Source organism: Geotrypetes seraphini, chromosome 4 (genome assembly GCF_902459505.1).
Source record: "Geotrypetes seraphini chromosome 4, aGeoSer1.1, whole genome shotgun sequence".
Classification (NCBI taxonomy): domain Eukaryota; kingdom Metazoa; phylum Chordata; class Amphibia; order Gymnophiona; family Dermophiidae; genus Geotrypetes; species Geotrypetes seraphini.
In genome coordinates, this window is record NC_047087.1 from 289,325,080 (window position 1) to 289,348,939 (window position 23,860).

A 23,860-nucleotide genomic window follows, 5' to 3' on the forward strand; every position below is an offset into this window, starting at 1 on the left:
TGAGTAGACAGGGGCACACAAAAAAGGAAGGAAAGACCTAAAAAGGAAAAAAGTCAGTATGTCAGAAACAGATACTGTATACTGAGGGAACAAGGCAGGAGGAGAATTGAAAAAGATACAACAGCCACTGGAAACAGAAGAAAGACAGGAAAGCAGATAAGTAACTGGAACCAGCATAATAGAACATGAAAACATTCAGAAGTTTTATTTTGAATGTATTAATTGAAATATGTTAGCTTTGGGAAATATTAATTGCAGATGTATTCCTTACAAATTATGGTGCCCCTTTTCTTACCATACCTTACATTTTTTCTTCTATACTGCAATTTTCAGCTAGGATTCAATGTGGTTTACAACAAGATTAAGAACAGGACATGAACATTGAATGAGGATAGGAGGTAGGCTCCTGAAATTTTGTTATAGGTTCAAAGAGAAGAGGTGGGTCTTAAGGTTCTTTCTGAAGGTGTGATATTGACATGGTTGTCATAGATAGAGAGGGAGGCCATTCCAAATCTTAGGTCCCTGGTACGCGAATGTTGATTCATGCAGCTTCTTCCTACATTTGTGAGAGGGGGGGGGGGAGAGGGAAGGGTAGTTTGTACTGTTGGTATGTCCTTGCATTGAGGAAGGAGTGTGTAGCTTTGATATCTATGCTAAGTCCTGCGGAGCTTTCCCCATAGATGGCTTTGTGAACCATGCAGGCTATCTTGTATTGTACTTTTCTCAGGGAGCCAGTGTAGTTCCTCTAAGAGTGGAGAAACACTTTCATATTTGCCCCTTTGGAAAATCAGTCTAGCTGCCATATTTTGCAGCAGTTGTAATTTTATGCAATTGTGTTCTGCAATACCGATGTATAAGGAGTAATCCAGGTATGGGAGGAGGACTGCCTGTGCAATTGTTCTGAAGTTTGGTTGGCTCAGTACTCATCTGATTGTTCTCAATTGCCTGAGTCTGAAGAAGAGTTCCTTTACCAATGTGTTTATTTGGTCCATGCAGGTGAGATATGAATTGATGATCACACCAAGAACCTTTGAGGACTGTTCCAGTTTAAGCGATTTGCCAGTCAGCATTAGGTCTATGTAAGGTAGGGTGCTGTAGTTCCTGAACCATAACCAGGTTTTGTATTTCACAATATTCCTGGTAGTGGGGAGCTTTGTGTTGCTATTGCTCAGATAATATGAAAATCAGGATTTTGTTTTTTATATGGTGACTTCCATGGCGAAATGTTCTAGTTATGATCTATACGCTGTGGGGAGGTAGAATATCAGCTCCCATATAACTAATTTTATTATGGTGTGTTAAACTGAGCTTTTCTTTTGCTTTCTTTCTCATTTTGCTCCTTGTTTGTGTTTTTGCTTAAAAGCAGGTTAAAATATGTGGGGCAAGAAACATGGTTCTTTGAGTTTGTTTGGCAGGGTCTATTGTTTTGCTTTAAAGATGAGTGATCTGGGCCTAAAAGGAATGGTGTGTGAGGCTCTGCTGTCATTTACTGTGTTACTGAGGCTACTACCCTCTAAGAAGCAGCTGCCTTAGGCACCTGGCCAGTCTTGTCTAATAGTTGGGGCAGCCCTTGCCCCACTTCCATTTTGGATGCTGGAGAGGGAGGCGATAGCTCATCCCTTGCCTCAGGCAGCAGATTGCCTTGAGCTGCCCCTGACTATGATCAAGAAGCTATAGTGCGAACCAGGTTTGGACAGACAAAGTGGTTCAAGATCAAAAAGGGTACAAGACAAGAATACATCCTCTCTCCTTTTCTTTTCAACCTCTATGCAGAAGTAATCATGAGGAAGCTGAACTTAAATGATTTAAATGTGGGGTGAAAATAGGTGGAAGAACCATTAGCAATCTGAGATATGCAGATGATACTACCCTGTGGGCAGAAAGTGAGAAGGACCTCAAGAGTTGATGCTGAAGTTGAAAGAAGAAATCGAGAAGATGGGACTTTACCTGAAAATCAAGAAGACCAAAATCATGACTACTGCCAACAAGAAAGTCCACATAAAGATCAACAGTGAAGAAATAGAAGTGATTGATAGCTTCATTTTCCTTGGGTCCCTCATTGATCACAGTGACAGTTCGACAGCAGAGATCAAGCATCGATTAGCACTGGGACGTGCAGTCATGGTAAGCATGGACCAAATATAGAAGTGCAAGGATGTCTCAGTCATGGACGCTCACAAAAGCAGCTAGAAGAAAACTTGATGCCTTCGAGCTGTGGTGCTGGAAAAGACACCTATAAATCCCATGGACAGCTAGGATCACCAACAAAAATGTTCTTGATCATATAAACCCAGAGTTGTCCCTGGAAGGCAAGATTGCCAGACAGAAACTGACCTATTTTGGACATGTGATGAGGGCAAATTCACTAGAAAAGATGGTGCTACTTGGAATGGTCAGTGGTAAAAGGAAGCAGGAGAAACCAAAGACCTGTTGGCTGGATACCATCAAGAATGACAAGGAAATGAACATCAAGCAATTGAAAGAAACTATGGAAAACAGGGAAGCATGGCGAGGACTAGCCTACAGAGTATCCAAGGGTTGGACTTGACTGAAGGTATAGTAGTAGTATGAGGAAAAGTTAAAGGTGTTTAGCTTGGAGAATAAACAGATGAGAGGAGATACGTTAGAAGTCTATAAGATTCTGAATGAATTGATTGTTTACTCTTTCAAAAAGTACAGAGACTAGAGAACACCTCATAAAGTTACATAGTAGCACATTTAAAACCAAATAGGAGAACACATTTTTTCAATGTATAGTTAAACTCTGGAACTCATTGCCGGAGCAAGTGGCAAAAGCAGTTAATGTAACTGGGTTTAAAATTCCTGCCTATCCTTGAGATTAAGTAACAGGAAATCTTGCTACTTTTGGGACTATGCCAAGTACTTGTGACCTAGACTGGTCACTGTTAGAAACAAAATACTTGGCTAGAATGACCCTTTATCTAATTCAATACAGCAACTCTTGTGTACATATGCAGGAGGAGAGGGCAAAGGGAAAACATTCTGGAAAAGGTCAAGGGTAGAGGAGGAGCAAGGTTCGAGAGATAGAATCATGATGGGGCTCTAAGAGGTGAGGGAGCAGGAAGGGACCAAATGTTGAGGGTAGCAGTGTAGAATGAAAGGTACTCTGGAAGGCTCCATGGGGGAAGAGCAGGACGGAAAGGAACTTGGGAAATGGCCAAGTGGGGGGGGGGGAAATCAGGGCAGAGGAAAAAGTACTTGGGAGGGGATTATAAGAGAGATCAGGAGAAAGATGAATTGAAGAAGGTAGGGGCCAAGAGTAAGGGAAAGCAGGGCTTGCAGAGTTTTACTTCAGAATGGGCCATGGGGAGAGGGCAGTGGAGACAACTGACTGCCAGAAATCATAGGTGGGTTTAGGAGGGACAGATGTCTAACATAGATCAACAGGAAAATCAAAGAAAGGAATAAAAACAAAACTAACGAGAGTAGAGATAAAAGAGATGTGTCAGCTGGGACTATACTGTGAACAATAACCAACTGACACAACACAGCCAGTGTTTCAGCACCTAATATCAGAATCTAGGGTCTTGTGTCTGATTTTTAGTGCTTTTTTTAATTTTTGAAGGGTTTTCGGAGTTTGGATGATATCCGCACTAAGGCTACTTTAACCAACCAACAAGCCATTGGATTAAAATATTATGATGACTTCTTGGACCGCATGCCACGAGAGGAGGCTGCAGAAATAGAAAAAACTGTGAGTTCCTTGAGTTATTCACGTAGACAGAGAGACCAGATTCTATAAATGGCACCTAGAAAAATGGAATCTATCACACATCAATCAAAATTACTAAGACTAGGGGGATACTCGATGAAGTTACAAGGAAATACTTTTAAAACCAATAGGAGGAAAAAAATTTTCACTCAGAGAATAGTTAAGCTCTGGAACACGTTGCCAAAGGATGTGGTAAAAGCGGATAGCGTAGCTGGTTTTAAGAAAGGTTTGAACAAGTTCCTGGAGGAAAAGTCCATAGTCTGTTATTGAGAAAGACATGGGGGAAGCCACTGCTTGCCCTGGATCGGTAGCATGGAATGTTGCTACTCTTTGGGTTTTGACCAGGTACTCGTGACCTGGATTGGCCACCGTGAGAACAGGCTACTGGGCTTGATGGACCATTGATCTGACTCAGTAAGGCTATTCTTTTGTTCAGGTGCCATTTATAGAATGCTTAGTGGTACCTAAACTTATGTTAAGCACTGCTAAGCGCCTACAATGTTGGCATCTGTAATATAAATATGTATGTTTTGTACTGTAATCTGCTTAGGTGGTAAGCAGGGAAGAAATTTTTAAAATAAATAAACCAGGGTTTTTGTGATCTACAGTTCAGACTAAGTTAGGTGCCTCGCGGCACCTAAGCAAACCATACCTATAATTCACCTTTAACTATGCATACTTTTCAGTTAGGCATCGCTAGGCATGGTTTAGATGTTGCCTAGCTCCTAACACTACCTAATTGAAATTCACGACTATAATTTTTTAAATCACTCTTTAATTGAATTTTAATAGTGTTTTCAATTAAAACACTAAGGGGCTCATAATCAAAAGAGAAACACGTCCAAAAACCAGCCTAAGTCGGCACTTGGACGAACATTTCTCAAAAACGTCCAAGTGCCGATACTAAAAACGGGTTTTGGACATATTTCTAAACAACCTAGGCCTTCATAGTGCCGCTGAACGACCAAAGCTAAACGGGGCGTTTCGGGAGGAGTGTCGAGGGTGGGAAGTGGGCCGGCTTAGACTTAGTCGTACAGCATGTATAACCGAAATTTATACAGTCCACGATCAACAGAACTTGAATGTTGTGACTTAGACTGTGTAAAACATAGTCTAAGTCACACAAACCTACCTAAAGTCACCAGATAAGCACTGAAAACACATAACACAGACTCCCCCACACTACCCCAGTGATCACAGACCCCCCACCCCCATAAAAATATTAATCACATCTTTAAAATTCAGCCTCCAGACCATCATTACCTGGCAGCTGGGCATAGGAAAGCCTAGTCGTCCAGCACAGAGGCAGCTTAAGTCGTCTTGGGTTGGTTTAGGGACCCATAGAGAGGAGGACTCATACCCATAAGCCCCTGTAATCACTGCATTGATACTTAAACATGCACTCCCCTATACACCCCCAAAACCCTTTTTGTACTGGCATGTAAGTGGCTCTTACAGCCATAAGGGCTTTTGGGGTTGTAGATAAGTGGGTCTAGGGGATTCTGGAGGTGGTTTGGGGGCTCACCGTAACCTCTAAGGGAGCTGTAGGGAGGAGAAGACATGGCACCCTTTTTGTGAAGTTCACAGCAGTGCCCTGTAAGGTACCCCACTATTTAGGTGGCATGTCTGGGTGTTCAGTCCATTACTTTGCAGACCTCTCCCACGTCCAACAGGGCTTGTTTTAGGCATTTTGGACTTGGACAAAAAGTTGGACAAGAATGTGATATAAAGATGGACGATCAGATCGGAAGGACGTATAATTAGACGATTTTCGAAAGTAAAAAAAAGCTGGACGTATTTTTCGAAAATGTGTCTTAGCTGTTTTTTACTTTGGATGACTTGCGATTTGAACGTAAACGGACTTAGACGTCCCTTTCGATTATGCCCCTCCACAGTTGATGTAAAAAACATTTTAAAAATTACATTCTGCACAAATTTTAGTTAGGCATCGCTAGGCACTGTTGATCTAGGCACCTAGTGATGACTAACTTGGGCACCATTTACAGAACCGGGCCCATAGATTTTAACGCTGATGTTTGTAAAAAAAAATATTATGGATTCTATATTAGGCCCCTTACATACACAGAAAAAAGTAAGTACCAGCAGGATAGCAAATCCTTACAGATGGAGGGTGACTTTATCCAAAAAAATTGAAGGGAGATAGGTTCAGAACAAATGCTAGGAAGTTCTTCTTCACCCAGAGGGTGGTAGACACCTGGAATGCGCTTCCAGAGGGGGTAGTTGAGCAGAGTACAGTTTTGGGTTTCAAAAAGGGATTGGACGAGTTCCTAAAGGGTAAGGGAATCCAGGTGTACAATTAGAGGGTTACTATACAAGACAAAATGCTCTTGAGTAATAGATCACTACAGGTCATTGACCTGGGGGGCCTCCGCGGGAGCAGACTGCTGGGCATGATGGACCTATGGTCTGACTCGGCAGAGGCAATGCTTATGTGCTTATGAGCCTAACCAGAAAAACCTCTTCAGCTTGGAATATTCTAAGTTTTTAAGAAATAACACTACGCATACATATGTTTTCCTGCTCATGGTCATATGGGGCCGTGGTTAAAGCTACAGCCTCAACACCCTGAGATTGTGGATTTAAACCCACGTTGCTCCTTGTGACCCTGAGCAAGTCACTTAATCTCCCTATTGCCCCAAGTACATTAGATAGACTGTGAGGCCAGCAGGAAAAATGCTTGAGTGCCAGAATAAATTCATGTAAACTGTTCTAAGCTCCCTTGGGAGAACGGTATAGAAAATTAAATAAATAAATATGTTTGAGGAGTCTAATCTGTGATTTCTGTTGTACGTTAACTAGAGGCTTGCTATCATGCAGACATCTTCAAATTTAATGATTTTTCACTATTGGTTACCCTAATTAGGATTTTCACCCAAGTTAGTTTTCTTTACTTTTTTCAGCTCACTTTTTGGGCCTTGGGATATCCTGTAAAAATTAAGATGTGATTTTGTTGTAATCATATTTTTGGGTGATATGTGTGGAGCTTTAAAAAATGCAAATGGTGCAGTAAAACTGTATTGGCAGAATATGTACACAGTTGGGGGGAAATTCTGTATAGGACTCTGGTTTCTACAGCTGCCTAAGAAGCGGCTGAGAATCACACACCAGCGTCCTGTACAGAATCATGTCTGCCCTAAGGGATCAGACTAACCAGTCCAATTTTTCAAACTGTTCAGATTCTCCTGCCACCAGTCCTTTGCCAGAGTCTTCTGAAATAAGTTCAAAGCACACATACTCCCCCATACTGCGAGAACTGAAGGCAAAGCCATACAGGAAGCAGCGCGAGGCCGCCCAGCAGACAAAAAATTGCTCCTGCTCTGCAACGCTGGCAGCGCGATTCGAGGAGGCCACCGCCGGTAAGGGAGGGTGGGGGGATGATTTTAAAATGCTCTGTAAGCCACCCCAGATATGCAAGACGCACTCACTGGGCCAGCTTGCAAAACTCATATATAGGCCGCAGCCTATATATGGGGAAATATGGTACAGCATTGCTTTTCCCGGCACATGTGCACATTCACGTCTCTTTCGTGGTTTATTCTGTGCATGTGCCAATCACTATCACCGGCGACTCATCTCATGTAAACTTAGTGAACCTTCTCTACTCTCTGCGAACCTCATTTGCATATGCAATTTTTTTTTTTTTTATGACTTGCCTTTTTGAAATCTCTACAATAACAACTGTGACAATGGCCCATTGGTTTTTACCACAAAGTTTTGAAAATCTAGCCCGGGGTAGGCAACTCTGGTCCTCGAGGGCCAGAATCCAGTCGGGTTTTCAGGATTTCCCCAATGAATATGCATAAGATCTTTTTGCATGCACTGCTTTCAATGCATATTCATTGGGGAAATCCTGAAAAGCCAACTGGATTCCAGCCCTCGAGGACCGGAGTTGCTCGCCCCTGCTCTAGCCCCTAGTCCTGTTTAGAACACTGACCAGCCATCAAGGTTGGCATTGAGGTAGGAGGGAGAATCCTTACCTTGTCCTTCTTCTTCAGCATGGCCAAAACAGGTAAAATTATCTGAAGCAATTAGAAAAAAAAACAAAAAGCATTTTCTGGAGCTCAGCTGTTGGCCGTCTTGGAACCCTCATGCACTTCATATAGGAAGCTTTAAGGATTAATCAATCTAAATTTTCTTCCACCATTTACAAGGCTGAGAAAAGAAGAATAAAAATGTAAAATTAGATGGCAAAACAGTAAACAGCATTTTGGTAGTTAAGGGCATTCTATTTAAAAGCTTCGTTTAATCAATTAAGTTCTGATCCAACTCAGAATGTGTCCTGTTATCTGAGCCTATATGGAACTGAATTCCACAGTCTAGGGACATAACAGCCCCTTTTAAATTAAATGTTCATTTTTGACCAATGAAATCCCATGCAAAATAATTACTTCAATTGTCTGTATCCTCCCAAGAGAATGCTTCTTAATACATGCATAGTCTTCGTGCAAATTATAGCATTTAGTAGCAAACAGTAGACTAGAGAAATGCTGCAAAGGTCTTTACAAGATCTTGTTTCGTAAAGTGATAGCTCATAAGGAGTCCCAGCCTTAGAAAAAAAAGAATAGGCAGCTAAGTGCTAAATGATAATAGAACTGGTGATCAAGCTGTGAGTGGCAGACCCCTCTCAGGATGGGGTGGAAGGCATTGCTTTCTATCAGATCTGCACATCCAATCACCAGGAAACAATCGACCAGTGCTACACTGTCACTCAACCACAGCCTCCTGTTGCAAAGAATATGCATCACTCAGGCTTCTGTTAACAGTCTAGTTCCCGTAAACAAAACTGAAGAAGGAAGAACCTGCCTTTGTTTTTTTAAATTTACTTTTAAGCACAGTTGTCATCTGAAAGGTTTCTTAAGATAGCCTTCTTATGGCCTGTGTTTCACTTTGCTTCCCATTCTTTTAAAATTCAGCCTAGTTGGTGTGCCTGGTGTTTTAGGAGGCATGTGAGGCCTGTAGCTTTTGATGGGATTAGTTGTTTTGGGTCTCTTGGCCCCTTTGGGAGCTGCACAGGAGAAAGAAGGGGATTAAGGGATTAGCCACTGTCCATGCTGTATGTCACACTTTGAGAAGCTTTAGAATTAATTGCAATGTAGCAGTTCTCAAAAATCTTCATTATAAAAAGGGGTGAAATGTGCATTAGAAAAGAGTCATGACCTTTTTCAAGATGTCACTGACACACAGTCCAGGGTTAATGGGTTTATCTTCCCCTTAATGAAAGATGAGCCATAATTATTACGATTAAACAGAAAACAAAATAAGTTAGTTTCCGTATGTCATTTATACTGAATGTTATATATATGTTCAATAGATTTTGTAATTGTGTGTATAATTTTTTCAAGATGTTTTTCATTTTTTTGGCTGTTTGGAAGTTTTAAATCTATTTTAGACCCAGTCTGGCAAAGCTCTATTATTTGCAATAGATGGAAATGCATGGAAGAGAGATGCTGTTATTCAAATCTTTGTGAAACACATTATTTACTAGTATTGTATATATTATGTAAAAAATACAAATCTTAATTAACTACCTGCACTGAAATCTTTGAATTTCTCAGCTGTGCGTACAGCTTCATCACCCTTCTTAATTTTGCATTATCTGAAATAATAATACTGTTTCACTATAAAACCATTTGTGTGGTATTAATTCTGTATGTGTACAGCAGAGCATCTCTTAGCCAGAAAGAGCTAAATTGCTTTATAGAGCAAATAATAATCCTTTTGAAGTCCTGGGTGTGAGAAATACACAAAATATTTATTAGGTGGTCAGGTTTTTACCTGGAAATAGTCCTAAAGGCCCATGGGGGTTCACTTTAAAAATCCAGCATGGGGCAGGGAAGGTATCAAGCTGCGGTAAAAAGCTTTTACTGCACCTTATTAACTACAGGAGTCACCAACTTGCACTATCTCTGTACTGCCGACTCCTGTGGTAAAAGACTAACACTGTCTGCAAGCTATACAGCATTAGGCCTTCAAACTGTGGCCTGATGCTCTTGGGCTGCATCTAAAAGAGGCCACGGTGTCGTACTCCACCTCTATGTGCAGCACTCACACCCATCCTCCAATCAGAACCTCACCTAATCAAAATCTCTACCCCGGTCCAAATTCCCCTCCCCAATCAGAACTCCCAACCCTGATCACAACTCCCATTCAAATCTCTCTAGTCAAAATCTCCCTCTCTCCAATGACTGGGCATTGCTCCTGCTAGGGAACATGTTTACATGAAAGGATACATGACTAGTTCTGTGAGACTCCTCCTAGGGATTCCATTTTGAGAAATGGCACAAGAAAGAGCAGGAGCAGTTGGGAATTACTCCAGCTGAAGAACCAACTGGACCACCAGGTATGGGCCTATAGGCCCACAGGGTTTGGATAAAGATGGAAAAATAGAAGCCTGGGCCAATCAGGCCTTAGACTTAGTAGGGATGGGCGGACCCGCTATGCCTAAGGCCTGATTGGTCCAGGCTTCTAGAGCCTGGGCCAATCAGGCCTTAGGCTTCGGAAGGATGGGCCGGGAAGGGGCGGGCCCGCCTCATTTTGACGAGACGGACGGGCAAGTCCCGTCTGGCCAACAAGGAAAGGTTAGTTTGGTTGGGGGGAGGTTTGAGGGCTGTTAGCGCGGGGGGGGGTGCGTCTTCCAGCAGGAGGGATTGGGCACCCTCCTGCCAGCGATCGGTAGTGTCGGGAGGGGGGCGGTAGTGTCGGGAGGGGGGGCATCTTCTGGCAGGAGGGATTAGGCACCCTCCTGCCAGCAATTGGACAGGCGGCCGCGGCCCGCTATACTTATAGCAGCAGAGAGATCCCTTGCTGCAATAAGTATAGCGGCCGCGTCTACTTACAATGTAGACCAGCGAGCTTAGGTGTCTTGCGGGCCTCGCCTTCAATATAGGCGGCCTGCCTGGGGAGCATTTTTTTAAAAAAACGTGCATCCCGATTGGCTGATTAGACAGCTGTAGGATGCCTACAGCTGCCTAAAATTGGGACGCACTTTGTAGAATCAGGGCCTAAATGTCTTGGGCAGGTAAGGATGGCATTGCAGAAGTACACGTATGTTTTGTAAAAGGGCTTGTTTTGACTAGGGCTTTACAAAAGGTGATAACAGAGTAATTCTCTTTATTGTTTATTTCTGCATTTAAAAGAAATCTGGCTACAACTGACTTCACTATTTCTTGGAGGAACATATACATATAAACTAAACTAAACCTTAAGTTTATATACCGCATCTTCTCCACGGAAGTGGAGCTCGGCACGGTTTACAAGAACTTAAAATATAAGAAGAGAAAGGAAAAGGTTTACATGAGCTTATATATAGAATGGAAGAGTAAGGTGGAAAATAGAATTACATGTTAGAGAAGAGCCAAGTTTTCAGTTGTGTGCGGAATAGTTGGAGAGAGCCCAGGTTCCGCAACGGGATAGTAAGGTTGTTCCAGAGACCTGTGATTTTGAAGAAAAGAGATTTAATGTGAAATGTGCCAATGTGAAATGTGGTAGTTACATGTGGAAGTTACAAAATTGCCATGTTCACATGTCAGTTCCACTTGGAAAGTGCTGGGTTCATGCTGTTCATTTTTTCAATGTGTATATTTGTAAAATGGCTGCTGTTGCTGCATGCATGCTTCCGTGGGTATTGTATTTATTATATTTGATATACTGCTTGTACATGAATATTGCGGTTTACAAAAATAAATACATTAGGCACTTTGGACTTCATTCTCTGTCCCAAACAGGCTCACAATTAGAGAATGACACAGGGACAAATTTTTCCCCAACCCTGCGGGAACTCATTTTCCTGTCTTGTCCCAGCAAGTTCTTTTCCTGTCCCTGCCCCATTCCTGCAAGCTCCGTCCTCATCTGCACAAGCCTCAACACTTTACAATCATAAGTATCCGAGGCTTGTGCAGTTAAGGTAGAGCTTACAGGAATGGGACAGCGACAAAACTCACGGGGACAGGGACAAATTTGTCCCCATGTCATTCTCTACTCACAATCTAAAGTCAAGCGCCTAAGAGAAAAAGAACATCATTCATATATTCAATGATAAAAATAGAAAGAAGATGAGAAGGAAGAAGGATCCCCAGAGAGATGTAGAGAACAAGGGAAAGTGAAGCAGAGTAGTTAACATTGTAGAGAAATAGATAGAATAGTAAATCTAATAAGATAAATATAAATTACTATATCAGGTAGGAGAAAAGAAATAGAAAAAAATAAAATAAGACAAACCCAGCAAAATAAAAATGAAATAAGGTATGACTAGTCGGAGGGAGAAATTGCAGTTAGTGGGAGATGCTCATTTGTGGATTATGGAGAGAATCACATAGAGTTCCATACTGTTGATGAAGTAGAATTGATTTCAATCGTTTTTGAGTAGGATGTTTTCTCAAGGAAGTCGTGAAGCATGGAGTTCCAAAGGTTAGGACCTGCAAATGAGAAAGCTCTCTTTCTGGTTGTTTGTAGTTTAATTAATCATGATCCAGGGACTTCAAATCAATTGTGATGATCTCAGAGTCCTATTAGGTTGAGATCTGGCCAGTTTCTTGTACAGATAATCAGGAAGCTGAAGATGCCAGGCTTCGAAGAATAGACAAAGTAGCTTGAATATAGAAAAAGCTCTGCATCATGACCTGGACATCTCAGTTCCAATCTCTGTGTTCTATGTAAAATGTGGCTCATTGTCAATTCAAAAAATAAGTAAGGGAACATGACAAATTCATCTCTCTGTTTATCTGTCTGGTGCTCTTCAAGGTCACAGAGATGGTTCACTCTGTCAATCCTGGGTTGCTGTCTATAGCATGTGGCTCCTTCAGACGTGGAAAGCTCACTTGTGGTGATGTTGATATTCTGGTTACCCACCCTGATGGAAAATCACACCAAGGCATTTTTGGCAAAATAATCGATGGCCTCAAACAAAGAGGTATGTTAGGTTTAAATTCTTTATTCATTTTACATCTTACAACAAGTGTATCAGAAAATATAATTTAAACTTATACAATATCACTTGATTAACTTTCATACACAACTTAAATTATAATATTTAAACCCACCCTCTCATCCCCACTATTTCAAATGTGATTACATATATCTTATAATATATTATATAATCTTTTCTATTTGCCTAAACGTTTAATAACAGATCAGAAATCCTTCCCCCCCCTCACTTTACAATTGTACCAATATGGGAAAAATGATATTCACTCATCACAATAGTCTATTAATAGACCCCCAAACCTCCTGAAATTTATTAAAATTTCCTTTTTGTGTGGCTAACGTTCTTTCCATCTTAAATATATGACACAGAGAGTTCCACCAGAAACTGTAGTTAAGTCTTCTCCAATTTTTCCAATTAAATGTAATTTGTTGAATGGCTACTCCTGTCATAATAAGTAATAACTTATTATTTGAAGAAATTTGACTTTTTTTCCTCATTGACATTTCAAATAATATAGTATCATAATATAGTAGAATAATAAATGATCTAGAGTCCCTGCCTCGAGAAGACAATGCCAACATCTATTAGACTTAGAGCTATCTAATTTTTGTAAACGAACAGGGGTCCAGAAGGCCGACATTGTACATCTCATCCTCCAAGACCAAATTCGTGGCCATTGAGATGCTCCAAATGTCCCTCAAACCAGTTTTTGGTTTCTTATTCATAAATCCAGATATCAATTTATATCATTGTGCGGCCTGGTGTCCCAGGAAGTCCACCTGAAAGCATAAAAACTCCAAACGATATTGCTTAGTTAGATTTTTCCATTCAGGAAACAACGAGGTATGTTAATATTAATCAAAATCTGCATTTTGTCACAATTCCCCAGATTCTATATATGGCACTCAATGAGCCAATTAGTGCAACTAATTGGATGCTAATTAGCACCAACTTGAATTTGTGCAGAAATCTTGCTATTTGCTATTTTATAACAATATGCGGCCAAACCCAATAATGTGCAACCCAAAAGGGGGCATGGCCATGGGAGGTACATGGGCGGGTTAGGGGCATTCCTAAAATTTGCAGGCAGTGTTGTAGAATACCGAGGATGTGCATCCAAATTGGGTGCTGAGACTTACACCTGGTTTCAGTAAGTCTAAGGGCTCCTTTTACTAAGCTGCGGTAGCGTTTTAAGCGCCTGCTGCAGATTAGCGTGCGCTGCCCCCCAGGCTGCGTGGAGAAACTAACGCCAGCTCAATGGAGGCGTTAGTGTCCAGTGTGCGCAGCATTGTAGCGCACACTAAAACCGCTAGCGCAGCTTAGTAAAAGGAGCCCTAAGTCTTGGAGCTCAAATTGGGTTCTGAATTGGCACTTAATGCTATTCTATCACTTATCTTTAAGTGCCCATTATAGAATAATATTGAGTGCCGATTTTTGAGCACCATTTATTGAATCTAGCCCAATGTAACTAGAGCTGAAAACTTTCTAAACCATCCAAAACTAAGTTAGAATCTTGTAAGCTTATTTAACACAATTCATTTTATTTTAAGAGAAGAAAATAACTCATTTGTTACATAACTAAACACAAGGAAATGCATTGCAGATATTTTATCTCAGCGAGCATATTGAAAGTAGATGCTGGTAGATTATTTATCATAGATCTGTTTTTCGGCACATTTCACTATAGCAATATTACCTACTGCTTTTCTGTCCATTCATGCACAAACAAATCTGTGCCTAAATCAGAAGAAATGATGTAGCTTGAAGGCCCCGAATTGGCTGCACCGCCCATGGTACGTGAATCTAGTTTGGCTACAGCTAGACGAGTGCCTCAGACTTCCACTTCAACCAGTGCTGTTCCTGCGGGATACAAATGGCATGGAGAGTTCATAATGTTTTGGTCTTAAAGCGTGGCTCTTGAGTGCTCAGCTCTAAAGAAGAAAGATTACTCGGAGGGGGTCATAGCTAAGAATCAAGATGCCAACTACGGTAGCAACCTATGCTAAGGCTTGAAAAACCTTTCAATGCTGGTGTGCAGAACAAGGTGGAACCTTTTAAGTCTCTGGTTTCCACGGTCCTATCATTTCCTCAGGACGGTCTCAAACAGGGCCTAGCAGTTGGCTCCATCAAGGTACAGGTAGTAAGCCTCTTATGCTTAGGGCCAGACTGGAGGTGGGCTCTTTGGCCATCTGTAAATGTCCAGGTTTCTGAAGGGAGCATTGCATTTGCATCCTCCCATGTGACAACCATTTCCACTGTGGAATCTTAACATACAGCTGCTGGCCCTCAGTAAAACCCCGTATGAACCCTTACAAGAGGCATCGCTGATGGACCTGACTGTCATGACTGTTTTCCTGGTAGCCATTGCTTCGGAAAGAAGGGGCTTGAAGCTTCAGGCTCTGTCATGTAGAAAGCTGTTCCTCAGATTTATGCAAGTGGGTGTAACCTTTTCGCACAGTGTCTTCCTTTCTGCTAAAAGTGACATGTCAATCGGGAGATCCGACTGCCTGCTTTCCAGGCTACAGGAGTAAAGAAAAAGAACAAAGTTTTTGCATTATTAGACGTAAGGAGAGTTCATCATTTTCTAGAGCAGTGGTTCCCAACCCTGTCCTGGAGGACCACCAGGCCAATCGGGTTTTCAGGCTAGCCCTAATGAATATGCATGAGAGAGATTTGCATATAATGGAAGTGATAAGCATGCAAATCTGCTCCATGCATATTCATTAGGGCTAGCCTGAAAACCTGATTGGCCTGATGGTCCTCCAGGACAGGGTTGGGAACCACTGTTCTAGAGAGTCGGTTGTTTTTAATTTTTCAGATCATTTTTTGTGTTCACCTGTTCTGGCAAACTGGGAAAGCCAGCCTCCAAGGTTCCTATTTCCAGATGGAACTGAATGACTATTTCGTCAGTGTACATTGACTGTGGTAAACAGCTGCCAATCTCTTTGAAGCAACATTCCACAGAAGTATGGTTTCCTCATGGGCAGAATCTCAGGCTGTTCTGCTCGATGAGATTTGTAGGGCAGCTACATGGCCCACTTCACATACTTTCACAAAGTTTTACAGAATGGATGTGATTGCACAAATGGATACCATATTTAGGTCCTCAGTGCTAGCAGCAGGCTCATCGGCCCTGCCCTAGACTCAAGGGACTGTTTTGGTATGACCTACTTGTCAAGACTCTTGCACTGGAAGGGATGATTGGGTTCTTACCACGATAATATTCATTCTAGTATAAAGAGATGTAAATCTTGACAGCCTGCCCTGCCAGATTGTTACTTAGCCTGCTTCTGTCTCAGTAATATATGGGTATCTCCATTGGATCCTTTAATATTGAAGTTTTCTCTTCTGTTGTACCTATAGTATTGAATTTATTGTTTTATGTTTGCCCTCATCCTTCTCTTTTATAGGTAAATGTAAGTAAGTAATTATTTCTTTCATAGGTACTATTGTTAGATTGTGAGCCCTTTGGGACAGAGAGGAAAATTCAAAGTACCTGATTAGATTTTTGGCAATTACATAAGTCAGTACTCAAATACTTTGGGAGATTTAGACTAAATGAAAAATTAAATTAAATAAATATAAGACACCACACTAAATGAAAAATAAAATAAATAAATGCCTGTATGTGAACTAACAAAAGAATATGAATATGCTTATTGTTCTTTGATTCAACAAGTACAAAGAACTAGCAGTTCTATAGACAAACCTTTAGGGGAGACTATAGAAGTATAATTAGAGAAGAAGCAAATAATTTGAACCCTGATATTATTATCCACCTCGGAATAAATGAATTGGCGTTCGTGAAATATAATAAAAACTCAAGAAGAGGGATTCTGGATAATGAAAAGATAACTGAGCTAATGATAAACTCTCATAAATGGGAATTATGCCAAAATATTGTGATTAATTAGATGAAATCTGGGCTGAATAGATCCTTTACCTCACATTATGGATGTGTAGCACTTTGAGAAGGTAAGTTATCCTGATGCAAATAGCACAGTCTATTGTGAGAAAATGGAAACATGCATAAGTGAAATGCATGCTAAAGTGGAACCCCCCCAAAAAAACAAACAAACACCAAAACAGTGGAGTTTTATAAGTAAAAACATAAATATAAAAAATAAATAAATTTAAAAAATAAAATAATTAAAAAAAACAAACCACAGGCTAAATCCATGTGAATGATTTGCAGTCAGTAGCTATGATGCTATTGAAAATCCAGCTCTAACGGAGCCAATTTTATTTATTTATTTATTTATACATTTTTATAGCCTGTCCTCCCCAGGAGCTCAGAACGAGTTACAACTAAGTGCTTAAAACTTTCCTATCTGTCCAAAAAGGTTCACAATCTAACTCAGGGCTGCCCAAGTCCGGTCCTAGAGATCTACTGGAAGGCCAGGTTTTCAGGATATCTACAATGAATATGCATGAGAGAGAGATTTGCATACCAAGAAGGCAGTGCAGGCAAATTTCTCTCATGCATATTCATTGTGGATATCCTGAAAACCTGGCCTACCAGTAGATCTCGAGGACCGGACTTGGGCAACCCTGATCTAACTAAAAGCACCATATTAAATATTTATTCAGCCAGATTAAATTAATTTTAAACCAATAAATTCAAATCTGATCAAAAACAAAATTAAAGAATAAAACACTGACTAAAGATGTAGTAGAAAACTTGAAAATAAATAATAACAAAACAAAAACAAATGAAAGAAGAGGAAAGAAAAATAAACAGGGAGTGAAATGAATGAGTCAATAAGGCAGCTCGGCCACCACAGAAGAATAACCTCTGCAAGCAGGATGAAGTAAAGTCAGCTCAATGGCCAGTCCCAAAGCAGCCAAAAGTAAAATTCACAGAGGCAGGAGGGCCAAACGGCTGAAGGTAGAAGGCTGAGGAGAGAAGGCAGGCCATCTCAGGGCCTCCAACAGGACTGACTCGTCAGCTGACTCGTGGGCTTTCGCATCCACATCTCCGGTGCCGGCTGCTCCCCATTGCTGGTCTCAGCAGCAACACAGAAAAACTGCATCCTCACCAGTATGCAGGTTGCCCCCGCAAGCGGCCTCCTCCGCACACCCTCTGAGCTCCTCATGATGTGCTGCTCAAGCTTAACATCTCCCCATAGCTGACCTCCATCACATTGGCAGATGAATGAAAAGACTCCAATCCTGACGCAAAGGAAAGGAAAAATATCCACTGCCGTTGAAGCCATTAGGCATGAACTATAGTCATGAAAAATGAATATGTGACTGGCACTCTACTAACTTGAATGGTAATAATTAACCCAAACATGATTAGAAAATTAACCTCCCACTTTTTCAAAACCATGAAAGCGGTTTTTAGCACCAGCTGGTACGCTGAATGCTCTGCGCTGCTCTAGATGCTTATAGAGTTCTATGAGCATCAGGAGCAGCGCAGAGCATTCAGTGTGCCAGCCTATGCTAAAAACCACTTTTGCGGTTTTGCAAAAAGGGGGGTAAAATAATTTTTAAAATTAAGTAAATAAAATAATAAAAAAATGACCTATTGATTAGTCAAAAAAAGATGATTAATATCTCGACCGAATACCTTGACTACATTAGTGAAAGTAAAAATGATGCCAGAAATTGAAATTATAAATTTCCCTGCAGGGTGAATAGACATTCCTGTGGATGACTTTTTTATGGAGGGGGAAGATTGCACATATTCAATTTTCAAAAGGAAGAGGAAAGAGTTAAGTGCGATCAGGTGTCCCTCGGTAGTTTCTATCTGTGCACTCTTCCCATGCACCACTAATTAATTCTGGGCACACCTACTCTCTATCTCCAGCACAAAAAAGCTGTCTTACAAAGATGATTTGAAAATCCAATTAATTGGTCAAAACACATCTGATTACCACATGGTCAAAGAAAGTTAAACAGTAGGAAAAGTGACACTGGAATCATGAAACACACAGGTTGGTTCATTGATATACCTATATTGCAAGTTCATGGTAATAATTGTTCTTTTTCATGAGTTATAGAGCAGAACAGAAATATATGTTATTTCCGGGGAAGTTCCCCATGCCCCTCCTTCTCTTTTCTCCTGTTACAGTGGAGCTCGATTGCTTTGGTACAAACTGAAAAGGGAGCCATACTCCACTGATGAAGGCGGAGGAGCTGAAAGATGTGATTGACACCCTTCTGCAAGTGGTTCGCGAGCATGGATTGATCACCGAATATACGGACTCTTGTGTGTATTAACAGAAACAAGATTATCCAGGTAAAAACCTAATCTTTCATTCCTCACTCCTAAGTTGGGCTCTGTCATTTACACCTGGTTTTAGCAGGGTAAGTCGGGCACCTAGTTAGGCATGCAAATTGGTGCTAAGCACAATTCTGTAAAGGGCACACACCCATTACAGAATCATGCTTAGCACTAATTTTTGAGTTTCATTTACTGAATTCAGTCCCATATATACTCTTTATCCTACAGAAAATTTAGTGTGCACTAACAGTTAATGATCCATCCTAGCAACTGAACACACATCAATTTCCACATTAACTTCCTAATCTGAAAAGGGATAGGCAACATGTCTTACAGTTAATGTATGTGTCCTTACCACATATTAACTGATTGCATGGTGCATAGCATGCAGTTAAGACTGTCTGAAGTAGTGTAGATAACTGCATTGAACTACCATTCAGTTAACAAACAATAAAGAACTTTCTCTGTGTTAACTGATGGCAAAATGTTGGGAATGCCCCTAACAGTTAATATGGAAGCGTTGAAAATTAATCCTCTTGTATTTTAGCTTATTTTTTAACTTATTGTTAACCGCGTCGAGCTTCCTCTGGTTGAAGACCCAGTATATAAAGTTAAGTTTTAGTTTAGTTTAGTTTTAATTTTGGCCATTAAGTAGTAGTAAATAATGAATAGGTCCCTTGTAGGGTGCTAATTTTATCTTTCCTTTACTGCTTCAGCTAAGAGTATATGATGGAGGGGTTTTGTTCCATTTATTTCTAGATAAGGAATGCCACGTTTTCATTTTTATATCTTTAACCCAAGCCTGATTGCTTGTCAACATTTGTTGTTCTCACGTAAATGAGGTTGGCTTGAAAGAGTATAAATATTTGACCAGTATACTCAATACATCTACTTTACGTATCACTTCAATACCAGGTTTGATATAATGACTGCTCATGACTAGATTAAAATTGTAAAATGGAAGACCAGAAGATCAACATATAATCTGTGTTATGCAGGAGCAGAAGTAGAGCTGCATATCAGCAATATGCTAAATAAAACTGCTGTGCTCTCTTGCTACGTTTCATTACTTCATATTGATTTAAAACATGGCAAGATAGCATAGCGGTTTTCATAAGAACATAAGAATAGCCTTACTGGGTCAGACCAATGGTCCATCAAGCCTAGTAGCCCGTCACTAGTGCCTGGCCAAAACCCAAGGAATAGCAACATTCCATGCTACCGATCCAGGGCAAGCAGTGGCTTCCCCCATGTCTTTCTGAATAACAGAAAAAGGACTTTTCCTCCAGGAAGTTGTCCAAACCTTTCTTAAAACCAGCTATGCTGTCCGCTCTTACCACAATCTCTGGCAAATGCGTTTCAGAGCTTAACTATTCTCTGAGTGAAAAATATTTCCTCCTATTGGTTTTAAAAGTATTTCTCTGTAACTTTATTGAGTGTCTCCTAGTCTTTGTAATTTTAGACGGAGTGAAAAATCGATCCACTATAGCATATTGCTGACATACAGCTCTTTTTTTGCTTGTGCATAATACGGATTACATGTTAATCTTCTGTGGACTCCTGATGAAGGTTTTTGCCAAAGCACAGCCTGTGCTGAGTCCTATATCTGTACTTTTTCAATAAAGAACTGTTTCAGTTGTATCCCATCTGTCTGCCTGGTATTTCCCATTGGTGACGGGATAATCGCACGCCAGACGCCAGCACGCCGACAATCCAGCATCGACAATTCGGCGGAAGACAGAAGCGCGTGGGGGAAAAAATAATTTTTAAAGAGCTCCGACTGGGGGTTTGGGGTGGCAACCCCCCCACTTTATTGGTTAGTGTTCACGCTGCCGTTGCAGGGGGGTGTGGGGGGTGAAACCCCCCACATTATAGAGAAAATGGAACTTTTCTCGAAAAAATCAGAAAAAGTTCCGTTTTCGCTATAATGGAGGTTTCCAACCCCCCGAACTCCCCTCCAACAACAGCGCAAACACTAACCAAAAAAGTTGGGGGGATTGCCACCCCAAACCCCCGGCGGAGCTCTTTAAAAATTACTTTTTCCCCAGCGCGCTTCTGTCTTGCGCCGAATTGTCAGCGCTGGATTGTCAGCGCGTTGACGTCTTGTGCTCCACTGTCTATGAACCTTCCCATTAGGTTAAAATTGTTTCATGCCAGCAAAATCAGAATAAGTGTTCATCATTGTTTTCATGCTTTGTGTCCTTGTTTTCTTTCTTCTATGTTGTAAAGGTTTCCTTACCGATGATCTGGTCAAGCAGGAAGAAAATGGCAACCAGAAGAAATATATGGGAGTTTGCTGCCTCCCTGGGCCAGAACGAAAGCATAGGCGACTCGATGTGATTGTTGTGCCCTATAGTGAATTTGCATGTGCACTGATGTACTTCACTGGTTCTGCTCACTTCAATCGTTCTATGCGGGCTTTTGCAAAAACAAAGGGTATGAGTTTATCGGAGCATTCTTTGAACAAGGCTGTGGTGCGCAATGGAAAGCTGAAGGTCAGCCCAGGTTATCCAGTTCCTACCTTGTCAGAGAAAGATGTTTTTGAGGTGTTTGAGTTGCCGTACAGGGAACCTCATGAAAGAGACTGGTGATTCTTACATAAAACTTCCTTTTTACCTCTTTTAAAGTTCACACTAGAGATCATTGATGATCAAGATAGAGTCAGATACTTTGGTAGCAGGGAATTATTTATCTCCTAGATCCAAAACCCAGTTCTAGCACCAGATCTGTAAGTCACCTGAACTTTACTACTTGCAAAGAGCAAAGATCTTGCATCCTTACCTAAATCAAATATTGTTAAACTCTTTTAAACAAATGATTTCAATTGTTCTGATCTGGCATGATGGAATGGGTTGGAATAGGAGAAAACAGTACACAGTGTTCTAAAGATACAATATAAACATTTTTTAATTATGGGCTACCTTGATTGTAAAATATCTGCGTTTAATCCAAAAGTTGCAGGTTAGGTTGTCATCTGTCACTTTGTGAGGCATCAAGTAGAGGACACTATGAGAGCAATATTCACCAATTTGGTGATGCAAAAAGATAGGAATACTTTATCACAATACTTCCCCGAAACCCCCGCGAATTTTGAAAAAACGTGAATACGGTTTTTAGGCAGAGGAGACAAGAGAGGGCAGCTGGAGATGCAGCAGGGGGCAGCCGGAGCGCCGGCAAGTGAAGGAAATCACTCGCTGTATGGTCCGACCGCCTCTTCCTGTACTGCTTTGACACACAGCTCCTGATTGGTAAGGCCCGACTTTAGTACAGAAAGAGGCGGTCGGAGCATACAGCGAGTGATTTCCTTCACTCACGGGTGCTGCTTCACTCACCTCTCCTGCCTCTCCAGCTGCCCTATCCTGCCCGGTCATTCATGGTTGGAAAATACCACGAATGACCGGGACCGTGAACCGCCAACCGTGAATTCGCGAGGGAGCACTGTATATGTTTATGCCTGTTTTCAGTGAAGGATATAATGTACCTTCCAAGTCTGCTGATTAGGTCAGCATAACTTTAGATGGAAAAATTATCTGTATAACATTAGCTATTATTACTATTAATTTTTTCTAGAGCACTATCAGATGTACACAGCGTTGTACATAGTCACGAAGGAGACAGTCCCCGCTCAAAAGAGCTTACAATCTAAACAGACAAGATAAACGTGATGCTCTTACTGCATTCGGACAGACATTCTGAACAGCTGAATATTGCCACTGAACATTTAACTTCTGGCTTTGCCTCGATTGTTAGACTGCTTCTATACCCCAATCAATTGTTCTCTGGCACATGCACATATGTATGCCTCTTTCCTTGGACTATTCAGCGCATGTTTCAATCACTTTCTCCAACAACTGATCTGATGGAATTTCCATGGATCTCTGCAGAGCTTATTTGCATGCATGGTCGCTGTATCTCAAAAAAGATATAAAAGAATTAGAAAAGGTACAGAGAAGGACGACGAAAATGATAAAAGTGATGGGGAGATTTCTCTATAAGGAAAGGCTAAAGTGGCTAGGATTCTTCAGCTAGGAGAAGAGATGGTTCAGGGGTGATAAGATAGAGGTCTATAAAATACTGAGTGGAGTGGAAAGGCTAGATGTGAATTGCTTGTTTACTCTTTTCAAAACTAGGACTAGGGGCATGCGCAGGGCCGGATTTTCCTATAGGCTAACTAGGCTTCAGCCTAGGGCCTCAAGATCAAGAGGGGCCTACATTCAAATTGTTAGCAAAATTAAAATTACACTATTCTAAAAACAGTGAACACTAAAACACTGAACCGAAATAAGGAGAAATTCTACACTTCTGGATCGGAACCGGCTCCGGCCGCAACGGGGCGCCGACTCGGCTTCTCCCTTTCTTTTTTTCGCCCTGGGAGGAGGATCGGGGAGGGAAAGACGTCAGTCCGGAAACAGCTGGGCAAAGCCAAGCCTCTCGGGGAGAGAGGCAAAACGTGGATCCGTTAGGACAGGGCGGCCAAGACTGGCATCGGAGGGGGGGTGGGGGGGTTTAATGGAAGGCAGGCAGGCAGGATGGCATGGGGGGGTGTTCAATGGAAGGGGGATGGGAGGCAGGCGGGCATCGGAGGGGGGGGTGAGGTGAGGAAGGACGCACTGGGGGCACTATGGACATAGGAAGGGGCAATGTTGTGTGTTATGTTTGATTAGTTATTGTTACAAGTACTATATATGGTGCTGAGAATAAATGTCCAAATAAGTGTTCTCGACTTTTTTTTATTTATTATCTGTGTCACATTTTTTATAAAGGTTAGTACCAATAACAACATGATTCATTTAATATATTGATATATATCACAGTAATGATGTATTTTATTATCTCTCATGTAATTTACAAACTTAAAAATGGAAGGTGAAAGGGCCTCATAAGTAGAATAGCCTAGGGCCTCTTTTCATCTAAATCCGGCTCTGGGCATGCGATGAAGCTACTAAATAGTAGA

The 23,860-nt window shown here is 41.2% G+C and overlaps 1 protein-coding gene across 2 annotated transcripts in view; it reads left to right on the forward strand.

Annotated features, from left to right (window-relative positions):
• The window catches only part of POLL (DNA polymerase lambda), a 38,464-nt gene extending 16,388 nt beyond the window's left edge, over positions 1-22,076 (forward strand). The window contains exons 7-9 of one of the 2 annotated variants that reach the window (XM_033940289.1): positions 3,587-3,715; positions 12,494-12,662; positions 21,136-22,076. In XM_033940289.1, the coding sequence (XP_033796180.1) occupies positions 3,587-3,715; positions 12,494-12,662; positions 21,136-21,497 (660 nt within the window). In that variant the 3' untranslated portion in view covers positions 21,498-22,076. The remainder of the gene's footprint in view (positions 1-3,586; positions 3,716-12,493; positions 12,663-21,135) is intronic. The other variant, XM_033940290.1, reaches the window with a different exon arrangement.
• Positions 22,077-23,860: the final 1,784 nt, after the last annotated feature.